Source organism: Nilaparvata lugens, chromosome 2 (genome assembly GCF_014356525.2).
Source record: "Nilaparvata lugens isolate BPH chromosome 2, ASM1435652v1, whole genome shotgun sequence".
Lineage (NCBI taxonomy): Eukaryota > Metazoa > Arthropoda > Insecta > Hemiptera > Delphacidae > Nilaparvata > Nilaparvata lugens.
The window spans coordinates 4942899-4962493 of record NC_052505.1 but is presented as its reverse complement, the minus strand read 5'-3'; the positions used below and the strand labels follow the sequence as shown (position 1 = coordinate 4962493).

The following is a 19595-nucleotide window of genomic DNA, read 5'->3' as shown; positions in this document are numbered from 1 at the left end:
AATGTGAAATTTATCACTGTTGCATCAAAAGATCATGAATTGTAATTCAAATTGATAAATATAATCTTAAGGACTTAATATTTGTAACCAACATTGATAAAAGTCAAGAAAGCCATTTCAAGTGTAACCCTGTTTGTACGCAACGTACTAAGCGCAAATAAGAAATTGCTCGAGTCAAACGGTAGACGATTGTCAAGTCACCGAAATAAAATCACACTCTCACCCAATTTAAGTAAAAGCCAAACCAAAGAGTCGAAACCTGTAACAACTATGAAAAAATGATGAAAGTCTATATTTGTTGCAAATACTATTCAAATCTTAAGAAGTAATATGTGAAATTTTGTATATTTGTTATAGTTATGGGTCTGCTCATAAGCCACCCATGAATGGAAGTTGTGGAGTTGTTTTAATGAAGGATCCAAAGAGACCTCATTAATTATTGTATTTCGATTGTATCCAATGGAAGGAACAATCAATTATTTATTTTTCGTAGCCAAAAGTGCACGATATATTGTTTTTAGTGTTAAGTGTTGAGTTTTCGTAGAAGTAAGGAGATGAAATAGTGTATTCATCACAATATCGGATTTTTCAAATAGTCATTGTTTCGACTCGTCTCCCAATTACCTATTTAAAATATCCTGGGGGCTTTTGTGTGATGAATTTTTCAAATAGATCTCATGAAAAGAGAGAAAAATTGTGATTACCTTTTAAAATGAAAGAATTTGCTAAAGGAATGGTTAGCGACCGAGCGATAACGCTTACTTATCAATAACTGTATATTAGATAAGAGTACCGTTCTGTACTGAATATTTTTCTAGGAAAATTATTCAATAAAATTATAATTATTTTGCGAATAAAGCACAAATTATTTACGAATTGCTCACTGATTTTGAGGTTACACTTTGTTTACTATCGATCAGATGTTTTTAAAACAGTTCGAACGCAGCTGACTGATTCAAAGCATTGTCAAATATCATGCCGGTTTTCATGCAAGGTAAAATATCATCTCTAAAAATTATAAAACTATCAATAAAGGATCAAGAATTTCAAATTAAAAAAATAAAATGTATGTATTATTGTTGAAATTATTTATTATTTAAGAAATTGTATTATGCGTCAGGTCTTATTATAACTAAATAGGTCATAGCATGAAATTCTATTATTGATAAAATGGCAGAAATTAATTATAATAATCTCAAACCTAATGAAAATTGTACAAGAATATTAATTTATTAATAATTTAATTCAACTGAACCACATGGTAATTAAATCTCTTTGGTAGGTCTAAACCAATCACAGTGCATAGAAATAGCACCAAGACGGTGATCGTTTGAAGGCAGCACATGTTAATCTATTATCAGACACCAACCCTGCCTTATCAGTTACACTAGCACGTGTACATTGTATGAGAGGAACTATGTCTATAAGATTAAGCAGTTTTAAGAATTACATAAATTAAATTATTATTGTAATTAAAGGAATTGTATTCTACTGCTTGCCACTGACGTCATGTTTACGTCACAAGCGTTCTACCAATGGCAAATTTTTATGCAAATGATTACATCGAGATTCTGAGAAGCAAGGTCTAGCCTAAAAGCTTAGAGAAAAGAGCAGCACTTCCCTTTTGAAATCCTTACCGTGTAGATCTCTTTCATAGTTACCAAAGACCTATTTGTAAAATTTCTTGTTCGATTTTTAAATGTTCTATTTGTGAGCCGATATTTTAGGCCAATCTATTTGTTATTTATAAATTTCTGTTTTCATCAATCGATAAATTTAACAGCTTAAAGTAAATTATCCCTTATTTAATTCGGTGAAGGAGATATTTGAATTAAAATTCCCCACGTGCTGAAACCAAAGCCTGGATTGCCGCCGATCAAACGATTTTTGATCTAAAGAAGAAAACCACGACTACCAAGGAATTTCACGTGAGTTATAAGTCATAAGGGGCCCCAATCTACGCTTCGAAAATATTTCAGTGCAGAAAAACATAAATTTTTCTTCGTTAAATTATTGGCCACGCCGACAAGCGCTTTTAGTTATTAAGAGCTTAAAATTTATTCATATTTAATTTCTAAGAATTTGTAGTTGATTGACTATCCTCCGCTGCCTGAACCACGACCCCGAACATTTTAAAATATTTTCTATAATTCATTTTTCACTATTTTTCAAACTGTTAAATTTTATCAATTGTAAAACTCTGTTGAATCACGCATGGTATCATGCAAGCACAAGAAATTTTTTAACTATTCTGTTAATGCCAAATTATTATCAACCTGTAAATCAATTTCTGAACCTGCACTGTATGATTGCATATTTTATTGTAATATATTTCAGTTTTGTTAATTCGCTTTCTGAGTTCGATTATTTCTTAAGCCTGTCAATTATTGTGTCTGATACGTTCTATATTATCAAGAACCGATCGAATACGATCATTGGAATAATTGAATCAAGCTGGATATTGGAACAGGTCTAAGTGGATGTAGCGAGTGGGGTCAGATCGAGATATTTATTCTTTGTCCTTACCTGCTCATATATCAGCTTTTATCTGTTACCTACCTCGACTTAGGAGCGAACACATCAATTGTACAGCGGATGCAGCCATAGATCATATAAATTCCTACAATAGAGCTTAAAACCCGACAAGACTCTGTTCTCGAAATATATTCTGAACGATATTTGGTTCAAACACTGTATTTTAATCCTTCAGAACTTATTAGAGACGCAGTCCCGTAAATTATCTACATCGGGATTTTTGCTCGACCTGTATGATTTTGTATGCTCATTCTTCACAGGTAATAATTTTAAGGTATCCGTCTTCAGTGTTTAGCGATCGCTACACTGCTTATAAAAATTTCATCACTATACAATTTGTCATTAGAAGAATCAAGGGTGAGCGAGCGTTTAGGCCTCCCGCGATTCCGACAATTGTATTGAGTCTTGTAGTGAGTCAATCAGTCTGGTGTTCACTCAGCGTCCACGCACGCAATTACAAAATTTATAGCCGCTACACCATTGACTTAGTACAAGATTCACCCTACGTGTATTGTCCCATCCTTGGAGGTGAGAGTGACTCCCCCAGGAAGAGCTTTACAATACTCATCCATTTCACTATCCATGAGAACTGCATGTTAATAATTCGTTTTTGAACTATTTTTGACGACACTACAGTCTAACTTTTGAATAATAGCTATATTAAAAACTAGTACTCACATGTGGAGCGCTTTTGATTTTTTCAAAATCCGAGTGTTGAAAATGAATTTAAAAAATCCGAAAGCGCTCTACACGTGAGTACTAGTTTTTAATATAACTATTATTCAAAAGTTAGACTGTAGTGTCGTCAAAAATAGTTCAAAAACGAATCTTATATACAGTAAATTTTCAAACTATTATTCAAAAGTTAGGCTGTAGTGTCGTCAAAAATAGTTCAAAAACAAATCTTATATACAGTACATTTTCAAACTATATTAATATATAATATTCTTCATTTCAAATGTATGTTTTGTTTGGGAGAAGGCATCATAGAATTGCTAACCCTTGTCTAGCTTTACAGGAAGTTGAGGATCGATAGTCAAAATAGGCAAACCACTTCTGACTCGATCATTAGTTATTCCAGATTATTATTTTGTGCTCGATGGTTTACAACTATTGATATAACTTTTATGAACAGTATTACAGTAATAATATTTCAAATATTGCAATAATAGAGCAGACCTGTTCGGGAGAAGATGGCGTGGAATTGCTAGCCCACCGCTGCAGACTGCTATGGCCGTTGTTGAGTGAGTTGGGCACACTGCGGCTGAGCACCCAGTTGCCGTCCAGGGGCAGTGACTCCTGACCCTGGCTTTCCTTGATGACTCCTCCGGCTCTGCCCAGTGCACCAGACATCGACCGTTTCAGCTTCTTCAGGCTGTGGAAGCTGTCCGGTTCGGCTGCTTCTTCGCTGATCTGAACATTAGAACAATGCAATCAAATTGATGATGTTTTCCATGACGAAACACTATATATACAAAAGAGTGCCATAAGTCAGTTGACGCTACCTTTTACAGCAGCTTTGGCGTTGTGTGTGAAATCTCCTTTCTTGCAACAATAGACCAATTGACAAAAGAATACTGAGGGAATGTTTTAAACAAAATTTTTGACTTTGCAGCTTTGTTGAGACTAGTTGGGAGGAGAACATATCAAAAGTCCCCATTCCTAACTCGTGTGTTAGGTAGTTTAAAAGTTGCATTTTTCAGCGTTTTGCTTCCACGCTCATATCTTGAGAACAACGCGTTCAACCGACATAGCTAACTATTCAAAAATGAAGCTTGATAAATTCTCTACACTTTTTGTTCAGTGGAATTTTGTGATATTCCCAACGATTCCCGAGATATTCGCTCTTGAAGGTGTGTAATTGTTAAAATAACAGGTTTTTATCCAAAAAACAAGGTTGTTTTGCTCTTTCAGGGCTTATAACTCTCCAACAAAGCATCATAAAAACTGATGCTTATTGTAGGTAGATAAAATATTTAAATAACTGTATCATTTTATTATTATTACATTGATTTATAAAATAATTGAACTTATTATTAGAAAAAAAAAAACTGTTTATTGTATTGGAGGAATCCAATACTGCAGTTGTAGAAAAAATTTTGTATGTTATTCAAATGGAAAGCTTCTTTATCGCTCTCATTAAAATCACCACACTTCGCGTAGTGGAGCATGGTAATTGTAGTTCTATTGTCAAATTCAATACCATGTTGATCAACTGAACAATAGAACTCCCGTTTCTGCTATGAATTCAACAGTTAATTGTGCTAGTGTCACCTTGATACCACAAAAGCGAGGAGCTTCTGAATTCTTTCGGGAGTCGACACTCTGCATAACCGTCACTACCAGTGCCCTTTCAAGAATATTTTCAAAGTGTCTGCACATCCCTAAAGATGAAGGTATGTATGCCTATTCATAAAACTTGTTGAATAATAATCACTCTTCATGGGTTCTATTGGAACTGGATTATAATATTTTTAATCTTATTCTGAAGCTAGCTTTCAAATTATTTTATACTTTGTTAGTGGATTTTTAATATTTTCTTCAAGAGAGTTTTCAATTTAGTATTGGTTCTACAACTTTGACGCAGCAAAAGTGACTCATACTTGTGATAACTGTGCGAGGTCTACTGTTCACAGAACTACATAAATGTAATCTTATTATATTAAAGCTTCTTATAATATTACTATCGTATTTAATAAACTTTAAAGTGAAAAATACACTCATATTCTTTGATGTGGCGACGTCCGTTTCGTGCTGGTATTGCACATTTTCAAGCCAAACAGAGACTGAAGTATTTAAGGTTATGAGGGTGAAATTTGGTCAGAGTTGGGGTGGAGAGGAGTTTTGGAGGTTAATGGAGGAGGATTTAAATGAGTTTGTCAAACAGAGTGTGGGAGGAAAAGTTGATTTGGTCATTTAGAATATTGTTTGGCTGTTGTTTGGTATATTTCAAATTGTTCTAGTAAATTTGTTCAGCCAAACTATTCTAAATGACCAAATCAACTTTTCCTCCCACACTCTATTCGACAAACTCATTTAAATCCTCCTCCATCAACCGCCAAAACTCCTCTCCACCCCCAATCAGACCAAATTTCACCCTCATAAACTTAAATACTTCCGTCTCTGTTTGGCTTGAAAATGTGCAATACCAGCACGAAACGGACGTCACCACATCAAAATGTGAGTGTTTTTTCACTTTAAAGTTTTATTAAATACGATAGTAATAATAGGCTAATAGTGAAAACAAGATGGATAACCAACAACGAACTTCTTATAATAATTATGTTTAAGTATATACACACCGAAGACTTCTGCAACAGCGAATATTGACAACAGAATACTGAGGGAATGTTTTAAACAAAATTTTGACTTTGCAGCTTTGTTGAGACTAGTTGGGAGGAGAACATATCAAAAGTCCCCATTCCTAACTCGTGTGTTAGGTAGTTTAAAAGTTGCATTTTTCAGCGTTTTGCTTCCACGCTCATATCTTGAGAACAACGCGTTCAACCGACATAGCTAACTATTCAAAAATGAAGCTTGATAAATTCTCTACACTTTTTGTTCAGTGGAATTTTGTGATATTCCCAACGATTCCCGAGATATTCGCTCTTGAAGGTGTGTAATTGTTAAAATAACAGGTTTTTATCCAAAAAACAAGGTTGTTTTGCTCTTTCAGGGCTTATAACTCTCCAACAAAGCATCATAAAAACTGATGCTTATTGTAGGTAGATAAAATATTTAAATAACTGTATCATTTTATTATTATTACATTGATTTATAAAATAATTGAACTTATTATTAGAAAAAAAACTGTTTATTGTATTGGAGGAATCCAATACTGCAGTTGTAGAAAAAATTTTGTATGTTATTCAAATGGAAAGCTTCTTTATCGCTCTCATTAAAATCACCACACTTCGCGTAGTGGAGCATGGTAATTGTAGTTCTATTGTCAAATTCAATACCATGTTGATCAACTGAACAATAGAACTCCCGTTTCTGCTATGAATTCAACAGTTAATTGTGCTACTGTCACCTTGTTACCACAAAAGCGAGGAGCTTCTGAATTCTTTCTGGAGTCGACACTCTGCATAACCGTCACTACCGGTGGCCCTTTCAAGAATATTTTCAAAGTGTCTCACATCCCTAAAGATGAAGGTATGTATGCCTATTCATAAAACTTGTTGAATAATAATCACTCTTCATGGGTTCTATTGGAACTGGATTATAATATTTTTAATCTTATTCTGAAGCTAGCTTTCAAATTATTTTATACTTTTTTAGTGGATTTTTAATATTTTCTTCAAGAGAGTTTTCAATTTAGTATTGGTTCTACAACTTTGACGCAGCATAAGTGACTCATACTTGTGATAACTGTGCGAGGTCTACTGTTCACAGAACTACATAAATGTAATCTTATTATATTAAAGCTTCTTATAATATTACTATCGTATTTAATAAAACTTTAAAGTGAAAAATACACTCATATTCTTTGATGTGGCGACGTCCGTTTCGTGCTGGTATTGCACATTTTCAAGCCAAACAGAGACTGAAGTACCTATTTAAGGTTATGAGGGTGAAATTTGGTCAGAGTTGGGGTGGAGAGGAGTTTTGGAGGTTAATGGAGGAGGATTTAAATGAGTTTGTCAAACAGAGTGTGGGAGGAAAAGTTGATTTGGTCATTTAGAATATTGTTTGGCTGTTGTTTGGTATATTTCAAATTGTTCTAGTAAATTTGTTCAGCCAAACTATTCTAAATGACCAAATCAACTTTTCCTCCCACACTCTATTCGACAAACTCATTTAAATCCTCCTCCATCAACCGCCAAAACTCCTCTCCACCCCCACTCTGACCAAATTTCACCCTCATAACCTTAAATACTTCCGTCTCTGTTTGGCTTGAAAATGTGCAATACCAGCACGAAACGGACGTCACCACATCAAAATGTGAGTGTTTTTTCACTTTAAAGTTTTATTAAATACGATAGTAATAATAATAGTGAAAACAAGATGGATAACCAACAACGAACTTCTTATAATAATTATGTTTAAGTATATACACACCGAAGACTTCTGCAACAGCGAATATTGACAACATGGTAAACAGCTAGATGGAAATTCGATGAGCGCTACTATTCAAAAATTATTTGTCAGCCCGGGAATCGAACCACTACCTCCGTAAACCGAACCCGGTACCTCCTAATTGCTGGTCAGGAATGCTTACCCTTACACCAAACTGACAATCTTTGGATAGCAGCGCTCATTTTACATTAAGCATAGCAGCCAGCCAGTCTACAGATGGAAATTACTGAGATATTGCAATCATTATTAGAATGCATCAGTGTGAGTTGCGTCATAAGAAACAATGTGAAGTATTGTGTCTAAACGTGTCTGATCTTGTCTTGTCTTGTCTTGACTAACTGGTGTGCGCCCAGCCTAAGAGTAATTTTGTCAGTTTAAACCACAGAGCGAAAGCTAGAAGGCCAGTCAGAGATGCGAGAATGGTTACCAAGTTTGTCGCAGTTCACTGGAATTGATCAGGTGTGACCAAATACTGGATGGCTTCCAGTCTACAGATGGAAATAAATTAGAAATTGTATTTTTTCAAATGCTAATAATTAATGTGAATTTGTTTTATTTCCACAGTTCCAACACCTTATTGTATTGACTCTAGTCGTTGTGCAACTGTCCTTATCCAATGCACACCACCGAGTAAATAATTTCGATTCAAGGCCATTTGTAGAAGAGAATCTGAAATAATTCATAACATGATCCAATACTATTAAAAATTTTTTTCACTTTTTTGTAGTTGAGAAGTTGATATTGTGGTAATTATTTCCATTTTTTGTTATGACAATCTCTTAGTCTTTTTATTCAATATTAAAAGAATCTTTACAAAATAAATTGTAGTTGTTTATTAATTGTATTTATTTTTCTCTTTTTGAAAGATTAACTGTCATGATGGCCTCAAGACGTCACAATAATTAATTGGATATCACTTTATCATATAATATGTAGTATTCTTAAGTTTTGTTTTTTTTTCAAGCTTTTGCGATTTCTGTAAATTACTGTAATACTTTCTTTATACATTATAAAATTTGAATTGTATATAAAGTACTTGAAGCAGAATAAGTGAACTGCAACTCACTGCCAACACACAAGGTTTCTTATGTTGGCAGTGCCAAATATTACATTGATAATATTGTTGTACTCAAGTTAAAATCAATGTCTATTTGTATTGTATACTCTTGTGATTAATATTGTACAAATATGTATTTGTAATTTTGGCAATAAATTCAATTCAATTACATGACCATGTCTCCAATCATCTACTATTGGCTATGAGTGAAGTAGCTATGATGAACAATAATAATACTGATGGTGATGCTCACATAAGTTCTTAGGCTTGTGCGTAGGTAATGAGTGAGAGGGATGATGATGAGAGATGACGACTACTTTTCAGGTAGTCTAAATAACTATATAACCACAATATGGCTATTGACTGTCACGCTTTTTATTGGCCAGCTCGATCACGTGGTAAAAATCTGTCATTAAGATTCCAAACAAACTTTATAATCCTATGTTATTGCATTTGAAATTTGGAAATTATCAGTTTTTTTACCGATTGGAGACATATTTTACTTTCCTTGTCCTATTACCATAGGTCAGGAAAGTATTGCTTTCCGAAAAAAATTAAGGTACCCCAATTTCTAAATTTCTGTACGTTTCAAGGTCCCCTGAGTCCAAAAAAGTGGTTTTTGGGTATTGTCTGTGTGTGTGTGTGTGTGTGTGTGTGTGGTGTGTGTGTGTGTGTGTGTGTGTGTGTGTGTGTGTGTGTGTGTGTATGTGCGTCTGTGTACACGATATCTCATCTTCCAATCAACGGAATGACTTGAAATTTGGAATTTAAGGTCCTTACACTATAAGGATCCGACACGAACATTCTCGATCAAATGCAATTCAAGATGGCGGCTAAAATGGCGAAAATGTTGTCAAAAACAGGGGTTTTCGCGATTTTCTCGAGAACAGCTCCAACGATTTTGATCAAATTCATACCTAGAAAAGTCATTGATAAGCTTTATCAACTGCCACAAGTCCCATATCTGTAAAAATTTCAGGAGCACTGCACCATCTATGCAAAGTTTGATTTTAGATTCTCAATTATCAGGCTTCAGATACAAATTAAATAAAAAATTCAAGTGGAAAAGATTGAGCATGAAAATCTCCACAATTAATGTTCAGTAACATTTTCACCTAAAATTGAATATAAGCTCGAAATTCGAGAAAATAAGATTATTCAATATTGCAAACACTGTTGTCACGTGTTGATTCTATTAAATCATTCACTATGAAGAGATAACAGACTTTGTGTGTCTGCAGCGTTATTGTCCTGTCACCAGCTGACTCAGACCTTAGAAAAGTAGACTTGAGATGCGCGGTAACACTATCGTCAGTTGATCAATTTTCATAACGGCAAGGAAAGTTGTGTGATGCACCACACCAGATTTATTGAGATGTACTTCTTGAATCAATCAATAAAGAATAATAATTAAAGACAATTATTGTAAAACAACTTACCTTATCAGCATGCGTATATAAAGCCAATCGGTCATCCCTTGGTAAGGACAGGGAAAACCTTGGCGAGAATTTGGCAGCTGGAAGGCTCTGGCTTTCTGGTGATACTGGAGCGGATTCAAGGCCACCATCTGAACTCGTCTCCTCCAAATCCTGCTGAGGGGTCCAGGCAATCTGAAAAGTTTTGAATTCCAATATGAAACATTGAAATTAACAATTTAAATTGTTTAAATAAAATTCTCGATTTGTTGGTCTTTTATATAGTTTGAATATTTTCACTGTTGCGGAGGAGAGTATATAGTTAATAATATTACATTTTTTCTTAATTAAAATCGAATCTTCAATTCAATATCAATAAAACTTAATAGCAAATATGAAAAAATGGCTGCTAGCTTGTAGAAGTGCTTTTAGTTCTCTTGAAATTTTTCTATAAAATTAAAATTTAAAATGTTTTAATTGAGATCTAAATAATTGTATTGTGTTTTAAATTTGTGTTGAATGTTTTGTGTAATTTTGAAAGCCTGTAGCCAAATATATAAGCTCAATATGAATAGATAAGTATTTTAGCTTGTAAGAATTTTCTGTTTAAGTATCAAATGGTTTTGTTCAGTAAATGTTTGTTGTAAATTGCCCAAGTATTATGAAAATTATAATTTTGATTTGCTTTGAACTGGACTTTTCTTCATAGGCAATAAATCCGTTCATGATTTATCAAGATATTAGAAAAAATTGGAAGCGATGACTTTCCTTGGGTGATTGGTGAAATACTATCAAACCTATTTGGATAAATTTGGTAGCACGGCAAGTTCGATATTTATTCATTTAGATAATTTATGTTGTTGAATAGTTCAATATTTATTCATATAAAATAATGAAATATTGTTGAAGGATTGCTGTGATTCTAATCAATGTAGAACCTACACTGTCTGTATATGTATGATGTATGTCAATACCTCCGTAAACAAAGCCGCCGTGTGACGTCAGCACAGGTAGGGCTCCTACACCAATGAAGATTTGTTGATTTCAGCTGATCTATATCAGCTAGTGTTTTTATTGGTGTAGGAGCCCTACCTGTGCTGACGTCACACGAATGCACTACGGCTTTGTTTACGGAGGTAATGTGTATGTGCACTACATTTCATAATCGATGACCTACCGCAAACCTTTTAATAATCTCAGCAAATCAAAAATATCAGCATATAAGTTCTTAAATGTATGAATTCAGGGCTATCTGTATTCATAAAATAGAATTATAGTACTCTTCTTTTTGAATGAATAAAATAAATTTTATTCTCAATCTATTGAGCTGCGTTTACACCAAAGTTATTAACAAAATGTTTATTTCACCGTCCTTATAGATTCTATATTAGATTGAACATAACTTATCATACACATGATGTGCATGTGTTTGTCAAGTTCCGTTCAATCTAATAGAATCTATAAGGATTAAGTTTTTAACATTTTGTTTATAACTTTGGTGTAAACCCAGCTTTAGACTGAGGAAAATGGATGGAGGAAATAAATATTTTTCGTTCATCTATTTTCCTCACAGCACTCAAGTCATCATCATCATCATCATCATCATCATCATCATTGACATTTTTTCATCATCCATTCTTCTCTGTCTAACCAAAAAAGACCACTGACTACACATGCTAAAAGTGTATTAAAACTATAGTTTGGCTCAAGTACATTATGTGGAACTGACAACATCTCTCTTATTTTTCCTTAATTTGTTGAATTTGAAGAATGTTTGTAAAGACCGTACTTGAGTGTTATAAGTGTAGTCTTGATGTTGAGTTTGAGACCATAACATCAATAATTGTGTTACAGTGTAATATAGTATTGATGCATCCGAGAGAACACAATCATAATTGATAGTTATTAGTTTAAGAGTTTCATCCTATACTATTAAACGAGAAATTTCTGTTTATATGTTTAGATGTTTGGATGTTTGAATGTTTAGATGTTTGACGTCATAATGTACTTTAAAAAATTCACTGATTTAGAAAAGAGAAGTAGTATTTCACATAGATATAATACTAGATCCGGAAGAATAGTACAGAGACATAATTTAGAATTTTTCAAAATGAAGACAGCTTTCATGGGAGAGAAATATTTTAACATGCTGCCCTGAAATTTAAAATCTATAGAGGAGTTGACAATCTTTAGAGCCAAGCTGAAGAAATATTTGATAGGATTGTCCTTATATTCATTTGAAGAATTTTTACATATTTGATTGTGATGAATTTGTTATTGACTGTTTTGTGTTTTTTGTTATTTTATTATGTATGACGTTATTCAATGTATCTGTACATTTGTTGAATAAAAATATTTGAATTGAATTGAATTTGTACCATATGTTTGTATTTCACCGGATCTCGAAAACGGCTCTAACGATAATTTCAGAACATGGTAGGTTTATAATATAAAAATTCGTTTGCACTAGGTTTCATCCCTGGGAAAACTCGCTGAAGGACATTAAAAGGATTCATTAATCCTTGGAATAACAGCTGATAATTTCGTCGTCTGTTGATGATGGAAGTGAGTGAGCGATTGCATGTGTGTGGGACTATAGGACAAAATTATGACTCAGCCATTGAACTTTTGTAATCATTCAATTAGGTACTTAGTGCCGGTTTTAAAAAAGCCGGTTAAATTTTAATCCTGATTAATTCCAGTAGAACCAATCAAATAAGCTATCCTTTTGAAATGGTCTTCTCTGATTTGGTTCACGTGAAATTAATCAGGATTAAATTGAACATGCTTTTGTAAGAGAAATTTTTACATTCCTCTAAGAATCAATCTCAATCCACTGTGATTAGATAGAACCTTTCTGTATGAACTATGAATATATTATAATTTCTTCTTTCGTAAACCGATATTGACTGTAATGTGTGTGTATTCCATGGTAGGCTATAACCGTATCTGATTTCTGATACATAAACATCAACAATTGTGTTTGTATGATATGCTATCAATAAAAAATATTGTATTTGTGTGATATATATTATGCTATTAAGGGAAGTACGGTATGTAAGAACGTACTTGCGAGTTATGAGTGGAGTCATGATGCTGGGGAGAATCGTCTCCGGAAATTCCTGCTGATGAAATCTGATATCATAACATCAACAATTATTGTGTTTTTTGTGTAGTTAAGAAGTTGATATCGTGTTAATTATTTATATAAAATAAAAATACTAAGAAATTGTCAAAAACGACAGATTTATTGATAGTTAGAAAGACCGGTTTTGGTTGTTACACCATTGTTAATCTCTGATAAACTCCTTATCAGAGTTTATCAGGGATAAAGGAGTTTATCAGAGTTTACCCGGAGTTTATCAGAGATTGACAATGGTGTAACAACCGAAACCGGTCTTTCTAACTATCAATAAATCTGTGGTTTTTGACAAATTCTTAATATTTTAATTTGATTATTGTGTTTGTTTGATAATTATGGTATCCAGGAATGTATAATGTGAAAACGTACATGAAAGTTATAAGTGGAGTCCTGATGCTGAGTTCTAATACCTTGAAATCAATGATTATTATTTTGTTTGTGTAATAATTGAATCTGAGTGGTAACATACTTGAGAATTATGAGTGGAGTCCTGATGCTGGGGCGAATCGTCTCCGGAAATTCCAGAGTCTCCAGACTTGTCAGGCTGACCCGGGTGGTTGACGAGATGCAGGGGGACGGGGATTCTTTCCTCCAATGGCACCAGATCGTCCTCCTCGCTGGGCGGCGATGACTCCAGGGCGGACAGCAGGCGCCAGGCGGCCGTCGGCGAGAAGCGCGGGATGTCCAGCTGCTTGCGAGGCAGTATCGGCCGAAGTTGCAGAGATATGCCGTGGCTACCGTTCTGAGTAAAAAACAGACCAAATTAATTGTTATTATTAAACGAAAATCCAAATTAAATGCTGTAATTTACCCCGAAGACTTCTGCTACTGCAAATATTGACAACAGAGTAAACAGCTAGATGGAAATTCCAATTTTCATCTGTAGACTGGCTGGCCGCTATGGCTTTGTATAAAATGAGCGCTACTATTTTATTTTCATCAAAAAATTAAGAAAAACCATGGACTAACCATCGTGCATTTTGGAACCAGTATCTCCTAATTGCCGGTCAGGAATGCTTACCCTTACACCAAACTGACAATCTCTGGATATCAACATTTCTCAGGTAAAGCTCCATCTGTGGTGCAAATTTCAGCCAAATCTGAGAAACTTTTTTTTGTTCTAAAATGCCCGATGGTTAGTCCATGGTTTTTCTTAATTTTTTGATGAAAATAAAATAGTAGCGCTCATTTTATACGAAGCCATAGCGGCCAACCAGTCAACAGATGGAAATTAGAATTTCCATCTAGCTATTTACTCTGTTGTCAATATTTGTAGTAGCAAAAGTCTTCGGGGTGAATTACAGCATTTAATTTGTATTTTCGTTTAATAATAATAATTAAATCATTAGAATTTGAATAATTGCAATATCTCAGTAATTTCCATCTGCAAACCAAATTATTCATTTATTTATTGGATATAGCAAACAAAACAGTACCGTAGTCGAAGAAGAAAAACAGGCTATTGCCCAAAACTTCTTCAATTTCTTTATTTTGTCTTAAATTGTCCAAATGTTTTTTTCGGAAAAGAAAAAACAGGCTCTTGCCCAAAACTTCTTCAATTTCCTAATTTTGTCTCAAATTGTCCAAATATTATGTAGGTTATGTTCATTCAAATTTATACACTGAATCATCAATCTGAATATACAAATCAGAATGCAACAAAGAATTTTAAATTTGGAAAGATGATAATAAAACTTTCGTAAAAACAAGAAACTTCAAATTCACAAAATAGTTCAATAAAAACAGATAAATTGTGAGGTCAAATTATTTCAATTCTACTAATTTACACACACAGAATACAGTACTATTTATACAGAAGAATACATGTAATTTAAATAAATTATTTATTGAGAATAAATAAAAGTGGCTTGGTAATAGCATTATATAGCCGAAAAATGTCGTGATTAAATAATTTAAAAGGGGTACTTGGATTTAAATTTTTATTTATATTCAAAAGTAGCCCTGAAGAAAAATAGGCTACACTTTATATCAAAAAGTTAATCTTTTTCAAAATTATCGGATCTCCTTGTACAACAGCTGATACTTCTTGGCTAGTCAAGGCGATTTAAAATCATGTATCATGAGTCAAATTTGGTCGAAAAATGGGGAATTTATTGCTGAGTGTAGGCCTAGAGTAAAGAAAACTATACTGTACCTATTTCTGTTATCTTTGGTGTATGCTCAGTGAGTTTTCTGCGGTTCATTCATTTTTCTCTCTCTTTTTCTTTTTTTCTTCACATCATACTTCATTTTTCCATCTCTAATTTCAATATTTTCCATAATTCAATACCGTAGTCTATTATCTGCTTTCACATAATATTATCATGTTTGTCATTATGTTAACTAATTATGAGCTATTGTCATTATGAACTATTCAGATTGCTACTCTTTCCTGCACACAGGCATTTTTGCCCATGCATGGAAAAAATGTTCATCATTTTATTTGAAATGTATTTGGTTTGTAACATGGAATAAAATGAATAAAAAGGCTATCCTACTCTAACCCATATTTCAATAAACAACAAAATTGACAATTTCAACATTCAAAGTTGAACTTTGTATGATGATTGTCAATGGTATTTTTAATAGCCTATGACAATTGTATGGATAAAAATAAACTTGATACATTACTTTTTAAAAGTCTCTTAAAAGACTCTGACCAGTCATACCTCATCATTATTCTCACTGCTCAGACTGTCAGAGCCAGACGTGTTGATAGGCCGGGAATTTGATTTTGATGCCGGCCTGGGCACCCGTTGATGTAGGCTGGCCGCAAACCGATCCACCTCCTCGCGTTCATTGCGTGTTGGCGACTCACCCATTCCAAAGTAGAACGTTTTTACTGGCGATATCTGCTTCGAAGGTCCGTTTGAACTGCAACAGAAGTTGAACTGATATTAAACCTGGATATCAGAAGTACGGCAATCAAAATCAAATCAAATTTATTGTTCCATTTTCATGAAATATACTACATGATTTATTATAATAAACGTGCACAGGCATATTCACAGATGGAAATAAATTAGATATTGCATTTGACCAAATACTAATTAATGAATAATTTCCATCCAGCTGTTAACCCTGTTGTCAACAAAGACCTTGAAGAGCTCTTACTTGAATTTGAAGGCCATTGGGGTATTTTAGCACGAGATATTTTATATATATATATATAAATTAAATAAAATATCTCGTGCTAAAATACCCCAATGGCGGCCTTCAAATTCAAGTATATATATATATAATATATATATATATATATATATATATATATATTATATATATATATATAAATTAAATAAAATATCTCGTGCTAAAATACCCCAATGGCGGCCTTCAAATTCAAGTAAGAGCTCTTCAAGGTCTTTGTTGACAACAGGGTTAACAGCTGGATGGAAATTATTCATTAACTAGTATTTGGACAAATGCAATATCTAATTTATTTCCATCTGTGAATATGCCTGTGCACGTTTATTATATAAAATCATGTAGTATATTTCATGAAAATGGAACAATAAATTTGATTTGATTTTGATTGCCGTACTTCTGATATCCAGGTTCATGAAATATACTACATGATTTTATATAATAAACGTGCACAGGCATATTCACAGATGGAAATAAATTAGATATTGTATTTGTCCAAATACTAATTAATGAATAATTTCCATCCAGCTGTTAACCCTGTTGTCAACAAAGACCTTGAAGAGCTCTTACTTGAATTTGAAGGCCGCCATTGGGGTATTTTAGCACGAGATATTTTATATATATATATATATTATATATATATATATTTGTAATACTATAGATCACAAAGGCATTGGTGGCATTGGTATGTAATAATCTTATGGGTTGCCTCCTCAATGGCGGATTTCAATTCCAAGAACGACACTAGCGCTGCATGTAAGTCTATGCATCTTTAAGGTCTTTGGTTGTCAATATTTGCAGTAGCAGAAGCCTTCGAGGTGATTTAGAACATTTAATTGGGATTTTCGTTTGAATGAATGAATGAATAATTTATTTACCAAAAAACAAAATACAAAAAAGCTTTACAAAAAAAGTATATGCTACTGCACTTGACTAAGATAAATACATAAAATCAAGGAAATGTTAATTTATTGAGTTAGAAATAATAACAAAATTATATTCTTATTCATGATATTATAAATAATTACGCATGTTCATGAATAGTCTACACGTTTCATGAAAACGAAACCAATTTCTTCAGATATTGAACAAATATTACCAGTATTAGGGAGTTAGAATGGAGTGGAGTTTTTCTATGTAGGAGCTAAATGGTGATAGTCTAATATTTTTTAATCAATTTTCATAGCATTCTCAAACATATTTATTTGGGCTTTAGCTTGTGATACTTTTCTAGAAGTTGTATGATTCTGAATGATTGATTTTTCTTTATAATCACGCTTATATGAGTATGTATTATCATAGAGTAAAGATACTGTCCAAGATACTACTATCACAGAATTACAAGATATTATAGGAGTTTTCTCTGGTGATATTATAAATGCACTACGTTGTTATTCTCATTATAGGGGTTTTCTCTGCTACTATGTAGGCTAGGCTAACAGTTATCTCTGGTATTACTCAGTAGTGATTTGTATGATTAGTATATGAAGTAAACTCAATATTCGATTACCGTACTCAATTTTAAATCATTTCTCGTCTGGTTATTTTGTCTAAATTGTAAATTTTCAAATTACTTCCAATGACTGCACCCAACAATAAAAAAAGTTCAATTCATTTTCGTTTCCCCAATCATGTAAGCTTTATATACGGTAAGGATTGAAGTTGTATAAAAATAGAAGAAAAATAAAAATCTCAGTACCCTTTTTGAATTATTTAAATTATTTATGATAATTCAAAAAGGAAATAGAAAGAAAAATAAAAATCTCAATACCGTACACTGAGATTTTTATTTTTCTTTCTATTTCTATTACAAGTAGCCCTATACAGAAAAGAGATAAATTCAAGTTGTATGTTTGGTGTTTTTTTTATTCGGTATTTTTGCAACTTTATGCTACAGTAAGTGGTCAGATACTTTCCACCTCTTCCATTTCTTTCTTTAAACTTTTTCCAATTTCAGGATAAATGTAATTATCATTTTAAATTATGACAAATCCATAGTTGAATACAAACTAGCTTGAGAATCATTTTTGAATTGATTGATGACAAAATGGATGGGTTGAAATAATTTGAATTGTTTGAAAAAAAAACATGAGACTTAAAATATATTATCTGTAGATAATAATCTGTAGCATATTTTTGTAAATTTTCTACTTTGATAGTATGTGTTTAACTACTTTGGATTGTTTTCAATTTATTTTCTCGTTGCTATAATATAGTTTAATGTTTTCTGCAATGAAGATTTCAGTTTGATTTGATTATTTTGATAATCTGTAGGCCTAGATATCACAGTCTGTAGCGTGTTTCCAGTGTGAAATCTTTGTACCGGTAACGGTTCTACTTTGATCTTATCTGTTCAACTACTTTGGGTTGTGTTCTAAGTATTTTGGCGTTGCTATAAACAATGTTGAAAGTTGTCAATAGTCTGTAGCGTATTTCCAGAGTGAAAACGTTTGTAAAGGTTCTACTGACGTTTTCAACTACTTTGGATTGTAATTTATGTATTTTGTCGATGCTATAGCAATGTTCAAAGTTTACTGCAATAAAGATTCGTATTTGATCTGTTTACAACCATGAAACCATATCATGAGAGAACTATTTTGTGATAATTGTTAGTGTGGTGTGAACATACCTTTCCCAATCCTTGCTCTTATTCTTGGCAGGCGTTTTCCTGGGTACTTGTGGCTCGGGTGTGGACTCTCGACCTGTGGACCCTTCTCCCCTCGTTCTGTGGTCCAAGGTCTGCTTGTTGATCTTCGACCTTCAATTGAATTGAATTGTATTTTAATAAAATAATACAACATATCAGAAAATAGTATATACAGAGTGTCCCACGAAAGGTGTATCAGCCGAAGATAGCACAGCAGGTTCTACATTAAATTTGCAACAACAATTTGTTAGGTAAAATTTTCTTATATCGACCTTAGTTTTCAAGATAGACCTACACCGGTATCGATTTTTCAATGTTAAAAAAAAAACGTCAATAACTAGAAAACTATCAGTCGAAATCTGTTTCTAAGAATATGATTGGAAAGAGGAAGAAATTTAAATGAGTTTAATATAATTTTCTCTTATTTTTGAAGTTTTTGAACTTTTTATGAGAGCTAAAAGTTGAAAAAGTACATTCATCGAGTTCAAATACAAATTTCAATCAGTCTGAACGCTCATAAAAAATTGCCATTATAACGTGGACCTCACTATAGTTAACCATAGAGAAAATATAGCA

At 33.0% G+C, this 19595-nt stretch overlaps 1 protein-coding gene across 1 annotated transcript in view; it reads right to left on the bottom strand.

Moving 5' to 3' along the window:
• LOC111051178 overlaps positions 1–19595 on the bottom strand; it is a 234224-nt gene that overhangs the window by 26022 nt on the left and 188607 nt on the right. The window contains exons 8-12 of the mRNA XM_039419967.1: positions 19002–19130; positions 15898–16102; positions 13698–13970; positions 10111–10281; positions 3715–3948 (exon numbers count right to left, since the gene is read on the bottom strand). Of these exons, the coding sequence (XP_039275901.1) occupies positions 3715–3948; positions 10111–10281; positions 13698–13970; positions 15898–16102; positions 19002–19130 (1012 nt within the window). The remainder of the gene's footprint in view (positions 1–3714; positions 3949–10110; positions 10282–13697; positions 13971–15897; positions 16103–19001; positions 19131–19595) is intronic.